The sequence below is a fragment of the Vanessa tameamea genome, chromosome Z (assembly GCF_037043105.1).
Source record: "Vanessa tameamea isolate UH-Manoa-2023 chromosome Z, ilVanTame1 primary haplotype, whole genome shotgun sequence".
NCBI lineage: Eukaryota > Metazoa > Arthropoda > Insecta > Lepidoptera > Nymphalidae > Vanessa > Vanessa tameamea.
Window position 1 is genome coordinate 6,364,656 of NC_087341.1, and position 23,073 is coordinate 6,387,728.

Consider the following 23,073-nt stretch of genomic DNA (forward strand, 5'->3'; position numbering starts at 1 on the left):
CTTCCTATCGCGCCATTCAACGCTATTCGACGCTATAGATTCCCGCTTCAGTTCAACCCGAGACAGCTAAGTGAATGCACGCGAGTGAATCATTTTGTACACTGCGTGATAATTTAATGGTAAAGTAATTGTCATTTAATTATTGTTATATTTTCCAATATGACATCGTTGAAACGAGGTAAGCCATATAATAGCCAGAGTCGGGAAATAATTTATAATGTTTATCAATTTATGAGACGAGAGGCCACAGAGTCTAAAAACACAGTTTTTAGAAAAGATCACTTTCAAAACATCCAAGAGCGAACTCCCATATACCTTGTAATTCACCCCAAAAGTCTAGAAAAAAGAAAGTACATCGAGTAAATTTAGATGATTTTGATTATAATGTCATTAGAAGGAAAATATATGAGTTTCATCTTACCGAAAAAAGGTTGCCTACAATAAAATCATTATTAAACAAATTAAAGGAAGACTTAAATTTCACGGGCTGTCGAGAAACTTTGAGAAGAATATTGCATGAACTAGGTTTTAAATTTAAAAAAATTGAAAATAATAGATATTTTTTGGCTGAGAAAGATGAAGTACGACTTCAGCGGATTAAGTATCTTCGACAGATACAAAGGTTTAGGAGTGAAGGTCGGGACACAGTTTATACTGATGAGACTTACATACACGCCACCCATACAAAGGAATTTAGTTGGATCGATAGGTCTAAGAAAGGTTTATAAAATCCGATCTCAAAGGGTGATCGATTAATCATTGTGCACGCTGGCAGCTCAAGAGGCTTTGTACCTGGTGCTCTCTTAGTATACAAATCATCCCAAAGTACTGGCGATTACCATGACGAAATGAATAAAACAAATTACGAAAAATGGTTAAAACAAGACCTCATTCCGAATTTACGACCTAAGACTTTTATCTAAAAATATACCCTTTTCATCAAACCTATTGAAACCGGAATTGTATGAAATTATTAAACGTAACAAAGTAAATCATATTCAATACTCAATTGATCAAATATTGTCGGAACATGGTCATTCAGTTTTACGGTTACCTCCTTATCATCCAGAATTTAATCCAATATAAAATATTTGAGCCCAAGTTAAAGGTCACGTTAGTTCGAAAAATGTCTCGATGAATTTAACAAAAGTCAAAGAACTACTAATGGAGAAATTTGAATCTATTGGCGTATCCGAATGGGAAAAAGTAGTCAATCACGCGATAAAATGTGAAAAAGAACACATGAGACACGAGGATATAACAGATCAATATGTGGATCAATTTATCATCAACCTAAATGACTTTTCATCAGATAGCGATGAATCATTATCTGATGAAGAGTTATTTAAAAAGACGATGAACAACAATTCATCGTTCGACGATTTTAGTAGTGCTATTGGCAATGAGGATATTGGATTTTTTGAATACTAGCTATGTACTCTATCATTCCCGTCAAATGTAAATAACTTACCTTTTTGAAGTCAGTTAAAAACAAATAAAAATTTAATAATGTGACCATTTATTTTGCTATCAACTGTACGTAAATTTTCGCGTCAATTTGACGAATATATTTGGTTATTTGACATTACTAGTTATTACGTATGCGTAAAGATCATATTCACATAAGAAATAAATAAATAAATGTTGATGGTTTGGGAAGGCGTACTTAATTCGGATGTGATCGGTTTTACGAATTTTGCCGATGCTACATCTAAGTTGTATCGTACTATATAAAAATATGAAAGTTTGTTTGCAAAACAACAAGTTAGGAGTTTTGTTATATTTGAATACATATGACCACAATTATTTAAGTGGAATATTAAAATAATTCATATTTAATTTGTTAATCTAATATTTTTAACAATACAATATCACAAAAGAAACAACAATAACTTTTTTTTAACTTGTTGCTTTTAATTTTAACAGTGATTATTTAAAAGAACAAAATAATTGTATTCAATATGAGTTTTATTTATATAAAACTCATATTGAATACAATTATTTATTCATGTACATGTACGAGTCAAATAAATTAAGACTTAAAATTAAAACGTAATCCTTTACCACGCTTTTATGTTATAACGTTAACATTAACATTCAACTGTAATATTCTTAGATATTGATCTCTATGGTCCGGTATGTTTGAACATAAACATTTGCTAGTATAAGACATATAACATATAAGAGCGGCAATGGCGACGTAATTATATCAATTATTATAGAAATACCACATATTTCGTCTATTTCAACTTAAATGACCGCCGTATCTTTAATTGAACCATAGGGCGATTGTAGTATAGTTAGTTATACATCATTAATGTTTAGTAGATATTTTTTTCTAAAGCATGTGTAAATTGTTGATCTTGTGTTTTTATTAAATTATTAAAATGTGTCTGGTTTACATTCTAAAGCCTTTTGTTGTTTCAAATTGGTTTAAAAAAAAAGTGGTGCTTGTTTTCTCTGTCCTAATAAAACACTCGTTTAAATTAATCGCAGAGTAAAATTAGATGGCAATTCCTTAAGCAGAACCCAACGTTGTATTGACACGTGATACACTGTTATTAGCGACAATAAATTAGCGCCATAATGGTTCTAAGATATAATGAAGTGTATCACTTTCAGAGTGTTTTGGTAAAAATTGAGGTATGCTCATTCCGGTTTTTTTTATCTTCAACTATTAATGAGTGAATAAATAAAAAAGGTTAACTATATGTAAAAATATGAGTAAATGATATTTTTACGTTACGGCTAACGTTTTAGTTTACGTTTTATTTGTATTTGTTATGGTTGCTTAATATTAATTAGAAAAACAAAAACGAGTGTTGCATTTGTATAGCTAAGTGGCTGCAAATTTCTAAAGAAAAGAAGAATGTGTCTGGGATGGCGCGTCGCTGTACAATGGACTTTTTTGTTTTCTACTTGTTTCATATACTTGACCTCGGAAAATTTTGATTCGGAAAATACTTCCATGCGTTCTAAAATGATTTATGATTTAGCAAATGGGCGTCTAAGCATGTGAATAGCTACGTTTTTTATAGAAAAGTAAAAATCTTTTAATTATTATTTTTTATGTATAATTTGTTGTCGATGATATGGCGATTCGATTATACTATTTACTACTTTACTGAGAAGTCAAGACAAATTAGCATTCGGTGCGTCGTCTAATAAATAAAAGTTTGAAAAATTTACATTGCCATAAACGAATTTGTTATACAAACCCGCTGCGTCCGTAAATGAAAAATATTTCGTCGTCTAATTCGTCGTCCATAACAGCAACTCGCCATCCAACTCAATTGTAGTGTCCCGAAATGTTAAGGTATATATAAATAAAATATATACATAAATATATAAAAATATATATATACGAGTGGGTACCTACAGAGCGATAAAATCGTTACTTAATAACGGTAACCATAACAAGCTAAACAGTGTTTATCGCGTAAGACATGACACGGTCAAGAACGCGCGTGGTAGATCGCGTGTCGCGGCGTCAGTGCGTGGTGCGCCAGCAACGCCGAACGTGATTTGAGCTTTGAGTCCGCTTGCGAGTCGCCACGAGATGCCCTTCCTACCGCTCCCCGGCCCACCGTCCTGCTCACCCCGTCCCATTCCTCTCACCGTTAGTATCGCACTCCCCGCGTATCCCCTCTGGCTGATCTCGTCACACCTTGATCTTTCACCATAGATGACTTTCCTATTACGATAACTTTCATTAGCTAATGTTTATCGTATTGTAATCAAATTATAATTTGGAGACTTTAAGCACACTTAATCGTAAAGGTACCGGTATTTTTGAAAACTTTTTTTTTTAATCTAGCTGCCCCATGTATTTTTTTACATGTTTATTTGAATATTTCATTATATTCCTAAAATAATCGATTAGAAATATACACTATGTATTCATCTAAAATATATTATAAATATGGTTTATCAACGTAAACGTTTAAAGTATTCAAATTAATTAATTTATTACGCTATTATTATTATTTTTTTTAATAAAAAGAAGTAATACTTTGTATCAATTAAAATAAACGAAAGTTTAATTACAATCTTTTTTTTTAAGCAACAAATATGGATATTGGGAATCATTTAACTATAATATATATATATATATATATATATATATATTGAGGCGTCGCCGACTACGGATAATGTAGCCACTTACGAGAGATACAAAGTTTATATGAATCAAATAATGTATGTCCGGAAGAGATGTCCTGTGACTGAACTGTCCTGCTTCTTCTTCAAGGGACGGAAATTCCAAGAACATTTGTAATTAGTAAACATAAAATGTAAAAAGATAAATTATGGAAACTTTATAATTTACTATAGGGTTGCCAACACAAGAAGTTGAGGTGAAGTTCATGGTCGTCAGGAGCTTCGTACTTAAGGATTTTCTCGATGATGTCATTGTAGGAAGGTCAAATTCAATCAGTAAGTGATTGCGAGAAAGGTAATAGGGATGAAATTTGGAAAACGAATATATTTATCTTATATAAGATCGGTGTTTTAATAATTTAAATTAACAATTCACTTTAAATGGTGTAAAATTTGAAACAAAAAAAAAAAAATAATTGTATTTAAATTCGACTAGAGTAATGTATTGTTTCTAAATTTTACGGAGACACGAACTCGAAAATAAATTAAGAGAAAGTTCGCCAGGCTAATAATATTATATGCATTAGTTGTGTAATGGTCATGCTCACAAAATATCTTTGTGTACGTGAGATGACAAAAATATGAAAATAAAAAAGTAGATTATATTTGTTAATGAACTCCGATAATTTAACGTGGAGGGGCGTGCACGTGAACATGAGCAGACCTAATGAAAACCCTTCTTACAAAAAATTGTATTTTCTAAACTTTGATGTCACTAATTAGTGAAACATGATGTACACACACATACATAACGTGTAACGTTCAAAGAAAATGTTGTATTTCGAAACGTCACGTGTTTTTTCACAAAGGATAAAATAATAATTAAACCTGCCATCCAACCTTGAATAACGCTTTTTGTGCACTCCAAGGTCGTAAGTACAAGTAAATAATTTATTATATATAAACAAGTGAAGCGTTCCTGATGATAACAGGATCTTTTTTTATGTATTTCAACTACTATTAAATACGTCATATGCTTTTATATACTTCAATATCTATATACATTTAGGAAAAAATATATTTAAACATTTTAAGTTTTATTTTGTTTATCAATTCTCCAAATTTAGACATCATTTACTATATTTGTAGTGAAGATTTACCATTGTCCCTTTCATTCCAAACTAAATTGATATTCACAGGATGTTCGAGTGGGTCATGACCTAGTTGCACCTACAAATATCTTTATTAGAGTCCAAGCGATGTGAATTCGATCTGGTAACAGAAAATACTGGCTGTATGAACAAAAATAAAAGCAAAAATCTTTTAATTTGTACATCCAGATTGCGTATGATTACAAGGCTGACACCGTATAATTGAATAACAAAATAACAACGGATGTGTTTGGTACATAAAAGAATCTTTTTATTAAATACAGTGGAAATATTTATTTTTTAAAGAATCGTGTGAATTTCACAGTTGTGTATTTGTTGTATACATTTTAAAAACCTTACATGATAAACGAGAATAGATTTAATCTTAAAAGCTTCTTAACGATATAACAAACGGTTTGAATGGAAACGTTCTATAAACCTTTTCTTTGTCCGTATTTTTATAGTGTCACACTGGCCAGTATGGTCTGCAATATGTAATATTAAAAAAAAAACACATTTATTGAAGTTTAATTTGACAGAAATAATTTACTGCAATTTGTTTTTTTCAGACTATATTATAATAAAATAATAATGATTTCCTAATTTTAAAAATTTAATTACTATCAAATTTGTAATACAACAATGGCAAACAAATGTTTCAACAATCGGCTGGTTGCAGTTTATTCTTTGCAAGCCAGCAAGGCTCAAGTAAGTTTTTATATTTTTTTTTTATCATTTTAAGTCTTATTAAATAATGCCAAATTTAACAAACGGCTTTATATTTCATTCATTGTTACTTATTTCATATTATCTCTGAAGCTATTGTTTACGAAAATGATGACATAACATAATCAAATAAATTATTATTTGCAACAAAAGCACTTTGTATCGGCGAATTTTAGTGTATTTTCAATCATTGACGTAGCGTATTGTTCCACATCATAATTAACTTATGTTCTATTTTTTGGTTTTATCTTAGTGGACCTTATAATGTTACTAAGCGATGGATAAATATATATAATCGATTACTTATTTTATTAATTGTTACAATTAATTTGAGAACAAATTTTGAATATTAATCGTTATATATACATATATCGCTTATACTTTTAGTAAATGTATAATACGTATCTTTTTAAAATAAATTTAAGTCCCTTGTCAACATTAAATCAAAGATAACATTTCTCAGTTTTATGTAATATTTGGGTCTTCTGCGCACATCAGCTGTGAACGACGTTGGGATCTTTCTCAACGACATTCTAAGAGCACGTTGCGCATACAAACGAGGTGACAATCTTACATGTTTAGGCAAGTGCAGGTCGTCCGAAAATAGGCACCTCGGTGTGCTGTTTCTGAGATATAGTCAAGGGAAGATTTTGTGGAGATTGATTTTAACGCTGGTTTCGTTAATTTTTCGTTAAGCTTACATTTTATGGAAAATGTAGATTTTGGTAGAACTGTCATAGGTTATATAGAAAGCAAGTTTTTTCATTTACATGTCATTTATATTAGGAAAACATTTTTTCTACTAATATCCAACCTTATTTTGGGCTTCTTTTTTTGAGGTGTAAGGTTTTGTTTTTGGAGTCTTATTTTTTGGAGATTGAGGATTCACCAAAAGTGAAGAAGAACCAAAGAAAAGCGACTGCAGTATTTAAATTGTTTTCTTTTATAAACGAATAGCCTGCCAACATTAACATGAAGATGATGTTTGAATTATAGTAATATAGTTATCATATTGAAAATTAAACCATCTGAGATCAAGTACAACATCATAACCAAAACATTTTAGATATGGTCTTTTTAAGTATGATACTCAAGTGGTGAAGCAATTTTAAAAAGAGGGAATAACGAACTATCTTCCATTATATTGTGACTTAAGAGTTTTCCTCCCAACTGCTACTCTCACACAGAAGTGCTTGTCACGGCGTTTTGTACTTTATTGACATTGTTGGTTTATGACAAATAGGTGAAATTACTTTGACATGAACGATAACATTTTTCAAGATTTTTATTAAAATTCGATTGAAGTTTCTTTCAAATTCTGGATTTATTTACAAGTACAAAATTATTTAATTATCATGTGTCGTCGAATTTGTAGAAAATAATGGTTCTATTGTATTAAATATCCGCCTAAACCGTCGTAATTAAACTTTTCGGTAAGTTAATAATTTTGAGAAAAAAAAAAAGAACCGTACGGTTCGAATAATGTTTTAAGCAAATTTTCATAACAATTTACAAAATAATATTTCTTAACTTAACAAGAAACTGAAGACTAAAGAAAAGTAACTTAAAAAGAAAGTTATATTTGTTTTGTAACCAGGAATGAATTCATTGCACGTTATGCGCAAACAGCAATACCTAGTATTTTTGTGTTTCGGTTCGAAGAGAGCTAGAGTAACTACAGGCTCAAGGGACAACATTTTAGCTCCCAAGGTTGGAGGAGCATTTACGGTAAACGGAATAATGAATCTTACAATATCTTACAATGTCGATTGTCTATGGGCGTTGGTGAATATCCATCATCTGTTGTTAGTGGTTCATTTGTTAAATATAAAATATAAGATAATAAAAATAAGAAAAGTAACATATTATATTTGTAAGTTTGGAAACTTTTACGTATTTATTTCTCTTGTTGATTATTATGTTGTTGATAATAATTCTGGAATACAAAAATAAAATCGTCAATGTTTTTGAATGCGATTGATTTTTTTATTTTTCTTTCATATTATAATTTTCAATGTTTAGCGTGATGTTTCCTTTACACTATCTTTTATTATAACTTTGCCAATGTCTATTTCTATGTGTGTACCTATTACTTCTGTTCTGATATTGACGATATCGTAGAAAAATGTCCTTCACACTTTGTTGGAGTGAATTCGATGATTTTAGATATATATGAATATCAATGCCAATATCATTATAAAATCAATATAAAATGAATATTTTGTAGCCGGAAAACTGATATCTTTTGGCACCTGAAAACTTTATGACATTTGTTGCATGCCATCGAATAGCTAGACTTCGCTTGTACAGCACATTATGATTTCCAATGTCATTGACATTTGTGGTCACTGAACTTTTTAAAACTTAAAATGTGGAGGTTCTCATAAAAATGACAATTGTTTGTTTGATGAATTACTTCGTTAAGTCTGAGAATATTAAAAAAAAAAAATTTTTAAAAGATCACTTCTTTTCATCAGTGCTGGTTGAATTCCTTTAGAAGATTGCTTGTTCCGATTAAGGATTTTTGCAGAACTTAAAACTTGAATAGACATGACAATTGTATTTAGTTTTGTATAAAAGTATTCATCTTCATTATATAACTTTTTGTGCATATTTATTATTCTTCTAATCTCGGTGAGACAACAAACTCAGTCAGAGTTTTTTTATTTGTTTTGTTTGATTGATACTCTTTCATGTACTAACTACGCAAGCGATCATCATTAAATATTGGTTAGACGGGCGGGCGAAGCCACTGGTAGAAAATAGTATCTATATTAATTGTCAGTCATGTCTTTGCAATTCACCACGATCTCCAAAATGTGATTAAGCCGTGTATCTGTTTAGTAGCCTTTACAGAAAAATGGACCAACAATACTTACAAATAGAAGGAATTATCTTCCTTTAATTATGACTATTACTGGCACGTCACAGTTTCGCCTTACTAAGAAACGAACGACTCGACTTATTATGAAGCGAAGTTCTTTCCTGTAATATTTCTTTATGAGATTCCTCTTGAGGTTGTTTATAATGTCGGTTCTAGTATATTTCTGTTAAAATTAAATTTAAACCTACTTCACTAATTATAATTTTTAATTTTGCAAATAGACGCAAAAATATCACCTATATTAAAAACAATATATATGTATATTGGTAATTTCCTATCCCTATAGAATTTTTATTGAAAATAAGTTTTTTTGTTTTTGTTAATATCCTAAAAGCAAGACGTATAAAAAATATAGAAAATCATGCGGTAACTCCGACTCTGGTCTAATACATTACTTTTTGGGCCACCTTATACCGCATAATATTGACATTTACAGGATGACGTTATTACAACGATACACACAATAATTTCTTCAAATATCATAGCAATCTTTTGGATAACTATATGGATAAATTAGACGACGAGTTTGTGAGCACACTTAAATATTTAGGTTAGCAGAATATGAAAATGAGGTCATGTTGTGTAGCGACTTGCAACTTTTTGAGATGGGAATAATTGTAAAGTTTGAAATCATCTGGAAATTGGATGAGCGAACATTTAATGTATACGATGGATTACCATCGTTGCTTACACTTACACACAGTCTTTAGGTCTATATTTATTACTTTGACATAAGTTTATCAGTCTTAGATTCATATGCATAGTGTAAGTATTACTTCGGATTTTTTGTGTTTTTAACTATTGCATGTGCTTTTAACAGATATGTCCATGGGGATGTAATTAAATAATATTTAATTGTATATACCTATAGCCTTAAGGCAGTTTTAATATAAGTTCGGTCTATTTGATTAACGATTTATTGTAGTTATGATTAAATATTATGTATAAAAATTTGAGTTTTGTCTCTGTTTTGAATTAGTTTAAATACTTAACAAATGAAAAAAAGTTCAGTTATAATTCATATTATCATATTCTCGTATTCGCTTCTAAATTGTTTGGTCGCTTTAAATATTAAAATACTAAAGAATAAAAAATTTAGAAATCAAGCTCAAATATGTACTTGATTAACCGACTGATTGCCGACTTCTATAAGATGAGAACGTTATCAATTCGATAGTTCTTTTTTATGTTTTTTACCTCAGAACTTTAAAAATATTTGAACTGATTTGTAACAATAATTTTAAAAATTAGTACATTAATTTCAAAATTTCCAAAAATAACATTTGTCAGTTTTACGTAATATGGTTTTGTCCCATTTAAATTTGAAGATATATTTTAGTATGTTATCATCAAACTTAAAAAATTTAAATTGTTAGTTTCGAAATCAACTGCAAATTATAGTGTTCATTGTATTCCATAGTACTATGATAATTCCAGATTTTTTTGACAATTAATAACTTGAAATAAAATAAAAAACATGTGTACTCGAGCCTATGTACCTATAAATTGTCGTTCCCCACTGCTCCCTACTGCGCATGCCGCATCGCGGCAGGCGTGTTCTGTGTATCCCATGCCCGCCATGTTTATGATTCCTACGTTTATTGCATTTTATTATGAAAAATGGTAAGTATATGTAGACCCCTTAAGCAAAAATTAATGACCCTGCTCTCTGAACTCTCCCTATAATTATGTTATAATGTTTTATACGTCTGGCGCACATTTTTCCTTTCAACAAAAGTCTATCGCATGTTTGTGTCCCTTATTCTGTCTGTATGGAATGCGAAACGTCTACCGATTGCTGATTGTAGCTTTATGTATCAGAAATAATAATGAAAATTATTCTTCTACTTTATTACTTACCGTTCCTCGAACCTGATGCTCGAGCGACTTATATCGCTCCATGCGCTCATTGAGCGACCACGGCCACGATGAAAGGCCGCAGCCGCTGCGCCCGCAAAGGTGCCAGTCGGACGTCGTTCCAATTCAACATCGGGTGGAAAGTTAACTTTAGCTGAGCCGCGCGAAGACGGACCGTCTGCGGACTCTCCTCCACCTGACATCTCCATCTCGAATGGAGCGTACTCTGGTGCCTCGTCAAGATCTTGGTCACTGCCGTCACTGGCCGCTGAGAGTGCTTCATAACCGTAGCCGGGGCGGACGCCGCCGCCGGCGGGCGCGCCAATGCCGCACTCGCTGACCGCGCCCGCCCTTGATCCGGCTTCTATACGGCTCAATGACGCTGCTTTAACGGACTGCTCGCGAGCCCTTAGCGGTGACCCTCGTGCAGGAAAGTGGTTTGAGTAACGCAGCTTGCTGTGACGGAACGTGGTGACGTCCTCTTTTAGCTATCGAAATAGACGGAAACCTCAACTTTCGAACGTCACCTTCTTCACTTCACAATTATTTATTAAGTCACCGATAAAAGGCTAACCGTTTTAAAAAATCATTTATTCATAGTTTTAGCAATAGTAAGTAAATAAAATAAACCCGATATTTGAGTTAAATAACTTTCACAAAAATCAAATTTCACAAATTTACAAATCAAACCATCACACTCTCAGTACAACTAACATGCCACGACCTTATTAACTAAAGGCTTGCAGAAACGCGCGTAGTGTTCGCAGGTATAGTAAAAGATTAGAAACAGAGCCAAAGCCGTCGACAAAATACTATTGCTTGACTGACCTTCGAGTGTCAGATCTTTGTTAATGGGGGTTAGCTAAACAAAAATGCTTATAGATACTACGTTTCATACATGAAGTAAAGAGCGTGAAGTGAGCAAGGAATGTTTAACGTGAAGTGCGCACAGATGGCTAAGGGTGGGGACTGAACACCGATCGATTTGCCTCGCCGCATACTTACTTTCCTTTTAGTTCGCCTTTCAGCCACTTTAACGGTATAGCGCTATTCCACCGATTAGGATAAAATATCAAATGTAATTTTATTGAAGTAATAATGAATACATTTTGAAATTAATTCGAAATTCTATATGTTTTTCTTTGTAATCGGTATTTTTCTATGCTTTGATTTATAGTCTGTTGAATGTAAAAATACTTTTTAGTTTTTATGAAAAGTAGGTATTTATATATTGTACTATTATATTATTATACTATTTGTCAATTGATATGTAGTATTTGAATTTCCAGCTTAAGAAATATTTGTGAGATATTCATATAAAGCTAAATAAAGATATATCTTTATGGATTACCTAATTTTAAGAAGTACAGTACCTTTTTTAAACTTTGTTTTATTTATAATGTAAAAAAAAGCTGAAATAATAGAACCATTATTATCAAAATAACTTACACAAGAACAGTTTTAGAAAACGAAGTTCAATATTGACTACATCTGTTGGCTTTCTCTTTTTCATTAAGTTTTCATGGTTCCAATAAACGACTAGAATTGCTTGCGATATCCGCATTAAAAGGTCGTACGTATTCTTAGATATAACATCTTCAATCCCAGCTCTTACACCTATTACTATTATTGAAGCCGAAAAAATGGGTATACTATATTATTATATAGTGCATAGTTTGTATTAATACTCTGTCGTTATTTAAAACGAGTTGCTTAAATTATGATACGTTAAATTAAATTTATCGACTATATGGTGTCTTTTTTCTGTCCAATATAGGAAATATCTGTCTGCGAGTATCATTTGATATTTTGACGTATAATACTATACTATTTACTAGTATAGATATTAGTGGGCCGCGAAACTTCGCGTTTATTTAACAGTTTTTTTTGGATATTTCGAAACTATAGTAGCGGCACGCTATGATGGCCGTTTTGACGTTTGCCCGCTCATGAAGTTTCGTATTTAATAAATAATTACATCAAAGGAGCAAATTGTTGTTCTTTATTGTCAATAGTGACGTGCAGTTAGTCATAAAATTTATCGAACGTGATTTCTAAACTACAAATATTAGGGTACCGCGAAGATAACTTTTTTATTTATTTTTTTGCGTAAACGTGTACGTCACACTCTCACACTCGACCTCGTAGTCGGTGTTATATTTGTGTTGACAGTAAATATTTTATATTTTATTTTTTATATTTTGATAGTAAATGTTTTTGGTTTCTTTTTTTGTATCAATTTATTTCTTGTATGTAATGTGTTTATAAAGTTATTCATTCTAATTCCAATTTTTGATTTAAATTGATATCGTTCGAATATATTACTTAAACTTATTTTATATTTTTTTTATTAAACCTTTTTCTACTTGCAACAAAAACTTCAATTAAATTACTTGCAAAAAAACAAAGATTTGAATATATTATATCGATAATAAATTTACATTTCACATCATTTTTTTAATGTGTCAAAACGGCCATCGTATCTTGCCGCTAGAATAACTATGACAGATATTGTTTTGATTTCATATAATTGTAAATTGCAAGCCACACATCTACATTTGGCACCAAAATGATGAAAACTTTTTTAAATGAAATTTTTAGTGTCAAATAGAATACATTAGTTCAGTTAGGATTTGGAGTTTGTCGATAACAATTTACTTTAATTTTGTTTCGGATAAACGTTTACAATTTACAACTAAAACTTTGTCAGTTGAAAAATAAAAACTGAATGCCCACTACTGGGACTTTTCACATGCGTAATGTAGAGCCTGGCATCTGACAATTACATTTCCAATATCTGTTTGTGGAGTCGAGTTACACCGGGATTTGTGAACCGTTTAAACGTCTCACACTTTGCCGGTTTTATTATTAATCTTTTCACGTGAGCATCCAAACAATCACACTTGCTTTTTTCGAGATAAACATGTTCATAATCTCTTGTGTTAAAACATGCTCACTACTGATTACAGTTATTAAATATTTTTTATTAAAACATGAAACAAACAACAACGTATGTTGTACTAAGTTCGCACGATTCTCTGTTTTTATAGAGCCGTAGCGCCTCTCTAGCCTAAGCGGCCACTAACTTTCTTCCGATCTTTACAATTAATTCTTTGTTAAATCGTAACAATTTAATAAATTGTAATCAAGAATCCTCTTTAATACTGTATATAATACAGTAATACAGCATATAATTTCTACACAACTACGACTGAAGCTCTTCAAATGAGATCATATTATAACCATTTTTTTATGTGCAGCTGTCGTCCCATAATCACTCGGACAAATCTCATCTTACTCTTTTATGTTATAAAATATACGTAGGATTATGATTTATTTTCAAACTTGGGTAAATACAGTACAAGGTCAAAGTTATTCGACCTTTAAAAAGCCTTTTTTTCAAACTTAGCATTACAATAACAATACCAAAGTTGTTACTAGGTACCTGAATAATTTCTGTTTCTTAGACTCTTTTAATTAAAATATTTTGAATTATTTTATAATCTCCACTCTAAAATTATTTAGATGAGAAAGAGATATTTGGGTATTTATTCACTCACGACGGCGCGCCATGGTCAATTATTATCGGCGTTCATCGCATGTTTTCACCAGATGTCTTAGTGTGCGTAAGACGATTAACATAAAGTAAAGCCAACTAAAACATAAATATTAAATTTTATTACTACCTTAATTTTGTAAGTAATTTCATAAAAAAAACCCATAGATTAAACCTTATTTTTAAAAATTATAATCATCCGCCAAAAAAATGGTATTTTATGAAAAATGTTTAATTGATTTTAATTACATTTTTATGATAAATCGTGTGACAAACAGTTTGACACATCACTATCAATAGATCTGATCATTCTTTTATCATCAGTTTATGAAACCTGTGACGAAGTATCAATTAAAAAAAAAACTGTCACTTTGTATAGATACTTATCAACGCATAAATTTTGTTTGACCTTTTTCTTCGGCTTTTCATCGGAGAAGCGAACTTAGAAGCAGTCGTGGATGAGTTCTTTTTCTCTCTGATTACTCAAGTCATTGATAGTCATACACTCGTTGCCTGAGCAGTAGGTCAACGAGCGTCTGTCTAATGACTTACACCATCTTCTACCCCAGATTTAATAAAGCATTTGAGTTTTATACCCTAATGAAGGCTTTAAAATTATTCGTATTTATCATTATAGTCTACTTCTGCTGTTAATACTTATACCATAATGATTTATTTTATACTAAGCTTTTTGTACAATAATATTGAAATTAAATATACTGACTTCCTTATGACTACTACATAAATTAACTAATAATATTCGTATTTTGAACTTCAACATGTAAGTGTGTGCAACTTGTATGCATATTGTATTGTCTAGATCTATATTCATTATTAAAGAATTAGAGTACGAGATCCTGTTTTGGTATTTTGTCGGAATTAAGCATGTTGTTAATGATCCAGCGGTTTTACAGAACGTTCAGCAATTCTACAAGTAACTTTTCTTTAGACTTCCAAATTGAGGGCTGATTTCTAACTAAAAGCTAAGTTGTTGGTTATTTTGAAATTCAACACTTAGTCATATTTTTTTGAATATTTTATTTTGTGGATACAAATTAGGGAGATTCTCATTCGACATTTGAAGGTTTCCTCACGGTGTTACTCTTGATGGCCCAGTGGCTAGAACATGTGGATCAAGCACAATCACAAGCATTAATTTTCAAGTCCTTAATTTGTTTTTAAAACTCGTAAAAAGGTAAAAAGACTACATGTATCAAATTTATTACTCCAGTTATGAAATGTGGAAGTGACGTATCTACTATTAAGTGGAAAAGCTTTTGTTATGACTCTACGTACTTGGTATCACTATTGTAATGTCCGTAGATCAGGATAACAAAATAAATTCAAGTGTGATAATAAATCTAAAACATATCCGATATATCATGCTCCGCATTAGTATCCTCCAATTCAACGACATCAATATTTGTTAATTTTATGGCACGTGCTGATGTACAATGCCGGTTCAAACAGTTCACTGTCATTATATTATAATCTTGTCTCGTTCGAGATCGCCTGTAATATCTGCCCTTACATAATTTTATTGCAGACTACTGTATGTATATCATATCCAACCTTCTTTATCTCCTTGATGGATTTACTCCGTAAGTGACTGGATAATGTAAGCGTTAGGATATACAATTTACTACCCGTATTAATATCTGTCGTCAATTAAACACCATTTCATATAAAATTTTTTAATACATCTTACAAAAAATGTTGAAATACATTATAAAAAACGTAAAATACGCTTCTGACCTTTTTTACCTGTGATTGCGATGAGGAAGACCCAAACCAAAGCAGCTGGCGGTCGCGTTCTCGCATCGAAGATGAGTTCTACAGTCACGCGCTTCATGTCCTATGTGTATGTGTATGTGTATGTGCATGAGTAGCAAACTTTTAGCAGGATCGGTCGATGCGTTGCAGAAAAAATCCTGGCACTCGTTGTATTTTGTTGCGCTGATGGAACTTTCAAGGAAAACGAAATGATGAAAATATATGCACGAAATAGCGCCTTCACCGTCGATCTTGCATTTCAGTCCCTGGCTGACGATATTGCTTTGTATTTTCGTATAGTCGAAACTTCGACTTGACTTCAGCGTCTATAAGCTTAATACATCTTCTTTTCGGTAAAGAACGATCGTGGGTCGTCACAAAGACTTTTTTATTTTGCAATTTCGTTGACCATTGAGGTAATTGAAGACTTACTTGAATTCCACCTTCGTTTTCCAAGAACTGCTATTTACTACCAGATGTCGTTATACCTACTCGTATTTTAATTTCATTAGGATAGCAAAATAAATTCAAGCTTGATAATAATTCTCCAACAAATATATTTTTCAATCCCTCGCAATAATCTGACTATTTCTCGTGACAGTTTTTTTTTTGGGGAAACATACAGCATAATATATTCCACAAACAGTTTCCACTGTTACATTAAAACATGGAGTTAACATAATAAGAACAAGTAATTTAAAATGTAACACAAAAACAATAAGAATATTAATCACTAATAGTGTTTATTATGGCTCCTAAGAACTCACTTATACCATTCTCAAATATTATGCCCCACTTATTAAACAAATAATTACAACAATTATTTTATATGTAATAATGTAAAATAAATAGTTTCGGTAAAAATCATTTTATTTAATAATAATGTGATATAATTAATTATGATATCATATGACATAACTCCGTGTTGGTTACTCTCTAACACTATGTGTTATGACCAGATACCGTCTAGGTTATTTGTTTAAGCAAAAATTTTTTTGTCCCACTCCCTGTGACAATTTGGCCAAGTTGACTCCGATATGCAACATTCGGGGTTAAGAAAATTAAATAGGTAGCGGACTGATGGGTATACGGTTTGATTGTTTATTTTAGTTAATTCCGCCGCATAATGTGCTATGGCATTCATAATCATAACATAATCAGCCTGTAAATTTCCCACTGCTGGGCTAAGGCCTCCTCTCCCGTTGAGGAGAAGGTATGGAGCATATTCCACCACGCTGCTCCAATGCGGGTAGGTGGAATACACATGTGGCAGAATTTCGTTGAAATTAGACACATGCAGGTTTCCTCACGATGTTTTCCTTCACCGCCGAGCACGAGATGAGTTATAAACAAATTAAGCACATGTAAATTCAGTGGTGCCTGCCTGGGTTTGAACCCGAAATCATCGGTTAAGATGCACGCGTTCTAACCACTGGGCCATCTCGGCATTCTACTCTGGGTTAATGAACCCGATATCAATACGATATATAGGACTAACCATCATCGAAAAGATTAACGGGCACCAAAAGAAGAGCAAGTACCAAGACCTAGAGTTGATAGTTTTGTTTGAGTTTTTTTTGGCACTCGCACGACCCAAATAAAATTTTGAGACTTCTATTTTCGCATCTAAGACTCATCATTTATAACATAATGACATAGCATTGCTGTGCTCGGCATGAATGCAAATATAAAGGGCATTGTATTCCTTTCTCGCAAGGGTTCACAAAAATCTCTTTGAATGATAAGTATTTGACCAAAAGACTTAGGATATTAAGATATCCTATATAATGATTTCGTATATAACAGTGCACTATTGTTGTTTGTTTGTCTCTAAGCTTCCTTCCTAGTATTCTAAACTAAAGAGGACAATTCACAAACTTGCAGATTTTTTATTTTTGATTGATGAAGCCACTATCGATTATTTTTTCTGTGTTCGTACTCTTGCTTTTTATTTTTGTGATATAACATCAGGGTTCGTTGAGTATCTGCCAAGAATAGAAATTCTATTAATCTCTAAAAAGCTGGTGACTTAAACCGCAACGTTGATCGCCAATCCAACTGTTTTTTTCTTGAGCAATAAATAGTGACAAACTAGGCATCTCAAAAGTTTAAAAATAACTTTGATTGAGGACCCGATTTTATTTATTAACATACATATAATCTACAGTTTTTAATTGAATTTGGGTCACAGATACATCATCGAGTAACTAAATGAATTACTAAATAGCAAATTGACTTATCTGATTGTTAAAGGTTAAATAAAGTTGTCGCATTTTTCAAAGGCCTGATAACACGCTAATAGTTGTCTGTGGATTTAAGGTGCCAATTTCACTGTACGAGCGAGAAAAACGCATATGATTTGTGTTAGAAGAGAACAGCAAATGCTTTGACGTTCGTTTTTATGATGTTTAAAAAGACTTATATTTTCCATGGTACAGTCGGGGTAAGATAAGGTTCATCACCTTAAGACCTATTTTCGTGTTCTCAGTATGAGCAATAATCTGCTTTACCGATTGAGTATAACATATTGCATCGTAATGTCATTATAAGTCGCATCTAGCAAAGAGTAAAATAGCGTTTAAAAGCTATAATAAGAAGAAAAAGAAGATAGACCAAAATAATATATACTCGCATCTAGTAAGCCTCTAATTGATCCAGTCGGCTGTCGGTCGCCGTCAATCGGGATGATAATTACCAACTTTTCACAAAACCTTATAGCTCTTCGTGAATGCTTGTGTAACATCGGAAATTAGGACATTGTCTTGCCTTCTTATAAAAGAGAGTGCATAGTTCCTATTATAAACGCGAAAGTTTGTGTGTATGGATCTGGCTCATTTTTCTGAGGTATGGATGGATATTTTTATTCTAACATAAGATTGCAAGATATTGCAAGAAAATATACGACACTGACAGACTGACAATTCAGTAGAAGATATCATATCTAATTAAATCTTGTAATGACTAATTAGTCCATTAAAAAGGTTTCATGTTGATATGAAAATAGATGTAGTCCAAAGATGTTACACTATTTTGAACCAAGTTATCATACTATGTTAGTTTAATTTTATATAAAATTGTCTGTATAGTGCCTTAGTTTCAAAAGGTACTACGAGTTTACGACTTGATAAAGGAATGAATTTTAAAATTGACGCAGGTTTTCTTACTCTGAGTGTACGTTGACTGTTATTTATTCATTCGTTTCTTTTCTCGTCTATTCTTATGCATGGTGGTATTACGGTTTGGTTGTTGATCTATAGTAATAGGATCAAACGAAGAGCGCGCTACTGCTGAAGAAGAATTATTCGTTAGTCTAGTCAACAAGCTCAACATACTGTGGGAAATAAGAAGACTGATGAATAAAAATAAAGATACGTCTTGGAAAGAATTGATAGTTTTTTAACTCGTGTCTATTATCGAATAATACACGCACATGGAAGAAATTATAGTTAAAGTAAAAAAAATGTCCATCATTTCTATTACTTTTGAAAAAATGAAATATTCTCTATCGAAATGTCCATAGATCTAGCTATATATCTATTGAATAAATGTTTGGTTTGTTGTTGCCCAGATGAAACAAAATATGTACATAACGGTATTTTTTTCTGGATATGGCACTTTTCTTTTTTGCAATTTACCTTTAACCAGCATTTGCCTTTGTTTGCCAAAATATTAATAAGCTACAACTCTTTTATTTTTTTTTTCGACATTATGTTGCTATCGCGATATCCCTTATTTATTTCTGTTATTTCGGTTGCCATGGGCAACAGTCTCTTTTGCATAACACTCATCTCTAACGAATGACGTTTCGAAATGCATGGTTCGGATATTCAATTCCTATCACTGGATAATCGGATGTGACATAAATAATCGTCACAGGCGGGCTAGTCCTAGCAAAGTTTTGGTTTAGCTTAGCTTGGCTTATCAATTTAGCATATAAGGTAGAGTTACGTCAGTCAAATTAAAGAAAAGGTATGAAAAAGGCAGTTAACAGCGTAACTTATTGCGGCCCCGCTGCTTAAAAATCTTAGTACATAGGTACATGCTTGTTCGATGTGCGTTATGAACCGCCAATGCAGGTAAATACTTATACGTTTGATAAAAATATATGATTTAATACAAAAACATATTAGTCAATCAGGCAGATACACTGGTATATGTAAGATGTGTCGAAATATGGCATGAAAGTTTGGATAAAAATTCCTCATTTCTGATGTTAGAAATATGGAAATAGACCCAAGAGAGTGAAATTGGATTGATATGAAACATTTCTATAGAAGTTGGCCTGTTTTCAATGTTTTAAATATAGGAATCGGTATTTAGGCTTCTGCTTATGAGTAAAAAATGGTAAATTTGGGGATGAAACTTTTGTTTGGAATTTTCTCTTTATGCGTAGTCTCTAGTGCTTCTCTAAGTGCGTAAAAGGAAATTGGTATTTCGGTTTTTGTTTATAAAAAAACTACATAAATACATAACTAACTAAACAAATAATTTCTATATGACATGTACTCGTAATTTACGAAACACTACTAATCTTATTGTTTTTCTAGGTTTGTATTGATTGAAATACTTACAACTTTTTTTACATGTACTACAAATTCGTGTAAAAACTTTCATGTACCACAGAAGATGATGGTCAAGCAAAATCCAGCCATAATAATGATTATCATCTAAAGTACCGTGTATTTTACACAATAAATTGTATAAGTGCTGTCTGGTAAATATTCATACTCTCCTTGAAGGGTTTTAGATTTTTACCGTAATACCTGTACAATCCGGACAGTCGTACATAAGCTTACTTCAGGAACCAGTAAAACACTTCACTTTATACACTGATACTTTATTCTTCACGTATACATTATTATTTTTGAACTGAATACACAAACATTTCTCGAACATTAGTATTTACAACGATACCAAACGTTAGCGCGATTTAATTTTGGTACAGTGACATCTATTATTTAAATAATAAAACATATTAGAAATGACTTTTAACTAAATACTTTTTGCATAACTCTGACGTTGTATTTAAAAACTTACACCTAATGACACAAATCGAACTATAGCGATTATACAATACCCTCGGTATTAATATCGTTGAATTTTTTATTATTGTGAATAAGGATAAAGGGAGGCAGGGGTAACCCCTGCTGCCCTTTCAGTAAGCTGGTATTAACATTTTTTTTAATGTTCTTCCTGAGTGGAAAAATTGTTCTCATATATTATTTTGCCTCCTCGGATCTCTCTATTTTTATATTCCCCTCTTGCTTCAATTGCAAACAAAATATTATCTGATAAGTTTTTTTAGTAATACTCCTTAGTATTTATGACGTTCGGGAAAATAAACACAACATGTATGTCTTATTAACATACGAAGCATTAGACGCTAAACTGATTCTAAGCTTACCATACAGCGAAACCAGTGACAGTATTTTCAAGATTTTTTACATGCTTGTATAAAAATATCTGAATAAATTGTTCCAAGTATAGTAATTTTTCAGGTAGTAAACAGAAGCTATACTATCATCAGACATTATGCGGGTGGACAGATGGGTCATCGAGAAAAGTAATTACAACAATTAACAATTACACTTAATTCATAATATAGTAGTCAGCTGCTATATTATAGTCTTAATTGTAAACACTATTGTTTTTAGAAAATTGAAGATATTTTTAAAACAATCTCATAAACTAATAATATTTATACGTTTATGGCATTGGGACGTTTTATGAACGTGTTATATTTTTGGACAAAATACGTGGAGAAATCTTAAGAATAACATAAGCATTCCTTAGTCAGCAGTCCGGTTCATAATAATCCGCACAGAGCTGAAATTTGGTACAGGTCTTAGATATACTGATACAAATGATATACTAAAAAACCTCACCGACCCTGTCTCTGTTAAAGAAAATATTCAAGGTTAAAATTATTGGATTTTTGCAATTTTCACGTAAATAATGAGTGTTAAAATAAAAAATGGTTGCTGAGCTTTAATTAATAAAGCATTGAGCTTTTCCTTGCGATCGTTTTCTTGTTTCTCCCTTATGTCTTAATCTATTATTTTCCCATGAGCAGCCTATTTATGAATATTCTGTTTTATTTGATCAAACATCATGCATCAATGTTCAAGACGTCTTCGTAATAAACATTTTAATCTAGTAGTCAAACTTTTTAACAAACCTAAACTGAAACCTATAGTTTAGTTCGTGAACTTCAACGCAGCGTAATATCACATTCTATTTTTTGAACAAAAACTATAAATGTGAAAAAATGGGTCTTGGTTGTATGTAATAAGGTGAATGCCTCCGCGTTATTACATATATAATTGGTTCCGCATAGATCCGATTAGGGTTATTAAACGGTCTAGCAGAATATTGTTCCATTCTTTTGAAATCGCTGTTCTTAATTCTGCCACTTTTGTAGACACATAATTTCTCGCATATACTGTTTTTCTTAAATTGTTCCAAATGTGCTCAATGAGATTAAAACCGGGCGAACGTAACCTAACCCAACCTCTTCGCAATATTGTCGAAATTGTGCAGCGGCGTGGGGTTGGGCATTATTTTGCATTATAGTAAAATTTTCGCCTATTGGTCCCATGTAAGGTACATAATAAGCGAGTCATATCAAATATTGTTAAAAAATAAGAAACAACTCAATTGAGAGCTGATTCAATGTCGTTTTAAGAAAAATGACAATTGTTTTTAGTAGTATAAGTGGGCGTCATATCTTTGTAAAGTACATGACTAATTTGTATGGGCAATTAATAATAATAATAATATAATAAAAATGTTTTTATTGGTATACAGTATAATACATACATACATCAAAGAGGTCTAGTACCCTAACCTAGGAGACCCGTATGTTAGGGGCCAGTGACTTCCCAATCAGTGCTTACATTTGTTAGACTTATTATTAAGTTTAAATTAAATAAATTGCCAAGGATAAGAAAAATAATGTGCAAATACAGACGTCATATTTTCTAAATAGGTTAATTATTTAGTTTATGAACCAAAAATCTAAATTATTT

General features: G+C 31.7%; 1 protein-coding gene across 1 annotated transcript in view; it reads right to left on the minus strand.

Moving 5' to 3' along the window:
• Nucleotides 1–11,628, minus strand: part of Slo2 (slowpoke 2) — an 89,172-nt gene extending 77,544 nt beyond the window's left edge. The window contains exon 1 of the mRNA XM_064220355.1: nt 10,720–11,628. Coding sequence (XP_064076425.1) covers nt 10,720–10,925 — 206 coding nt within the window. The 5' untranslated portion in view covers nt 10,926–11,628. The remainder of the gene's footprint in view (nt 1–10,719) is intronic.
• Nucleotides 11,629–23,073: the final 11,445 nt, after the last annotated feature.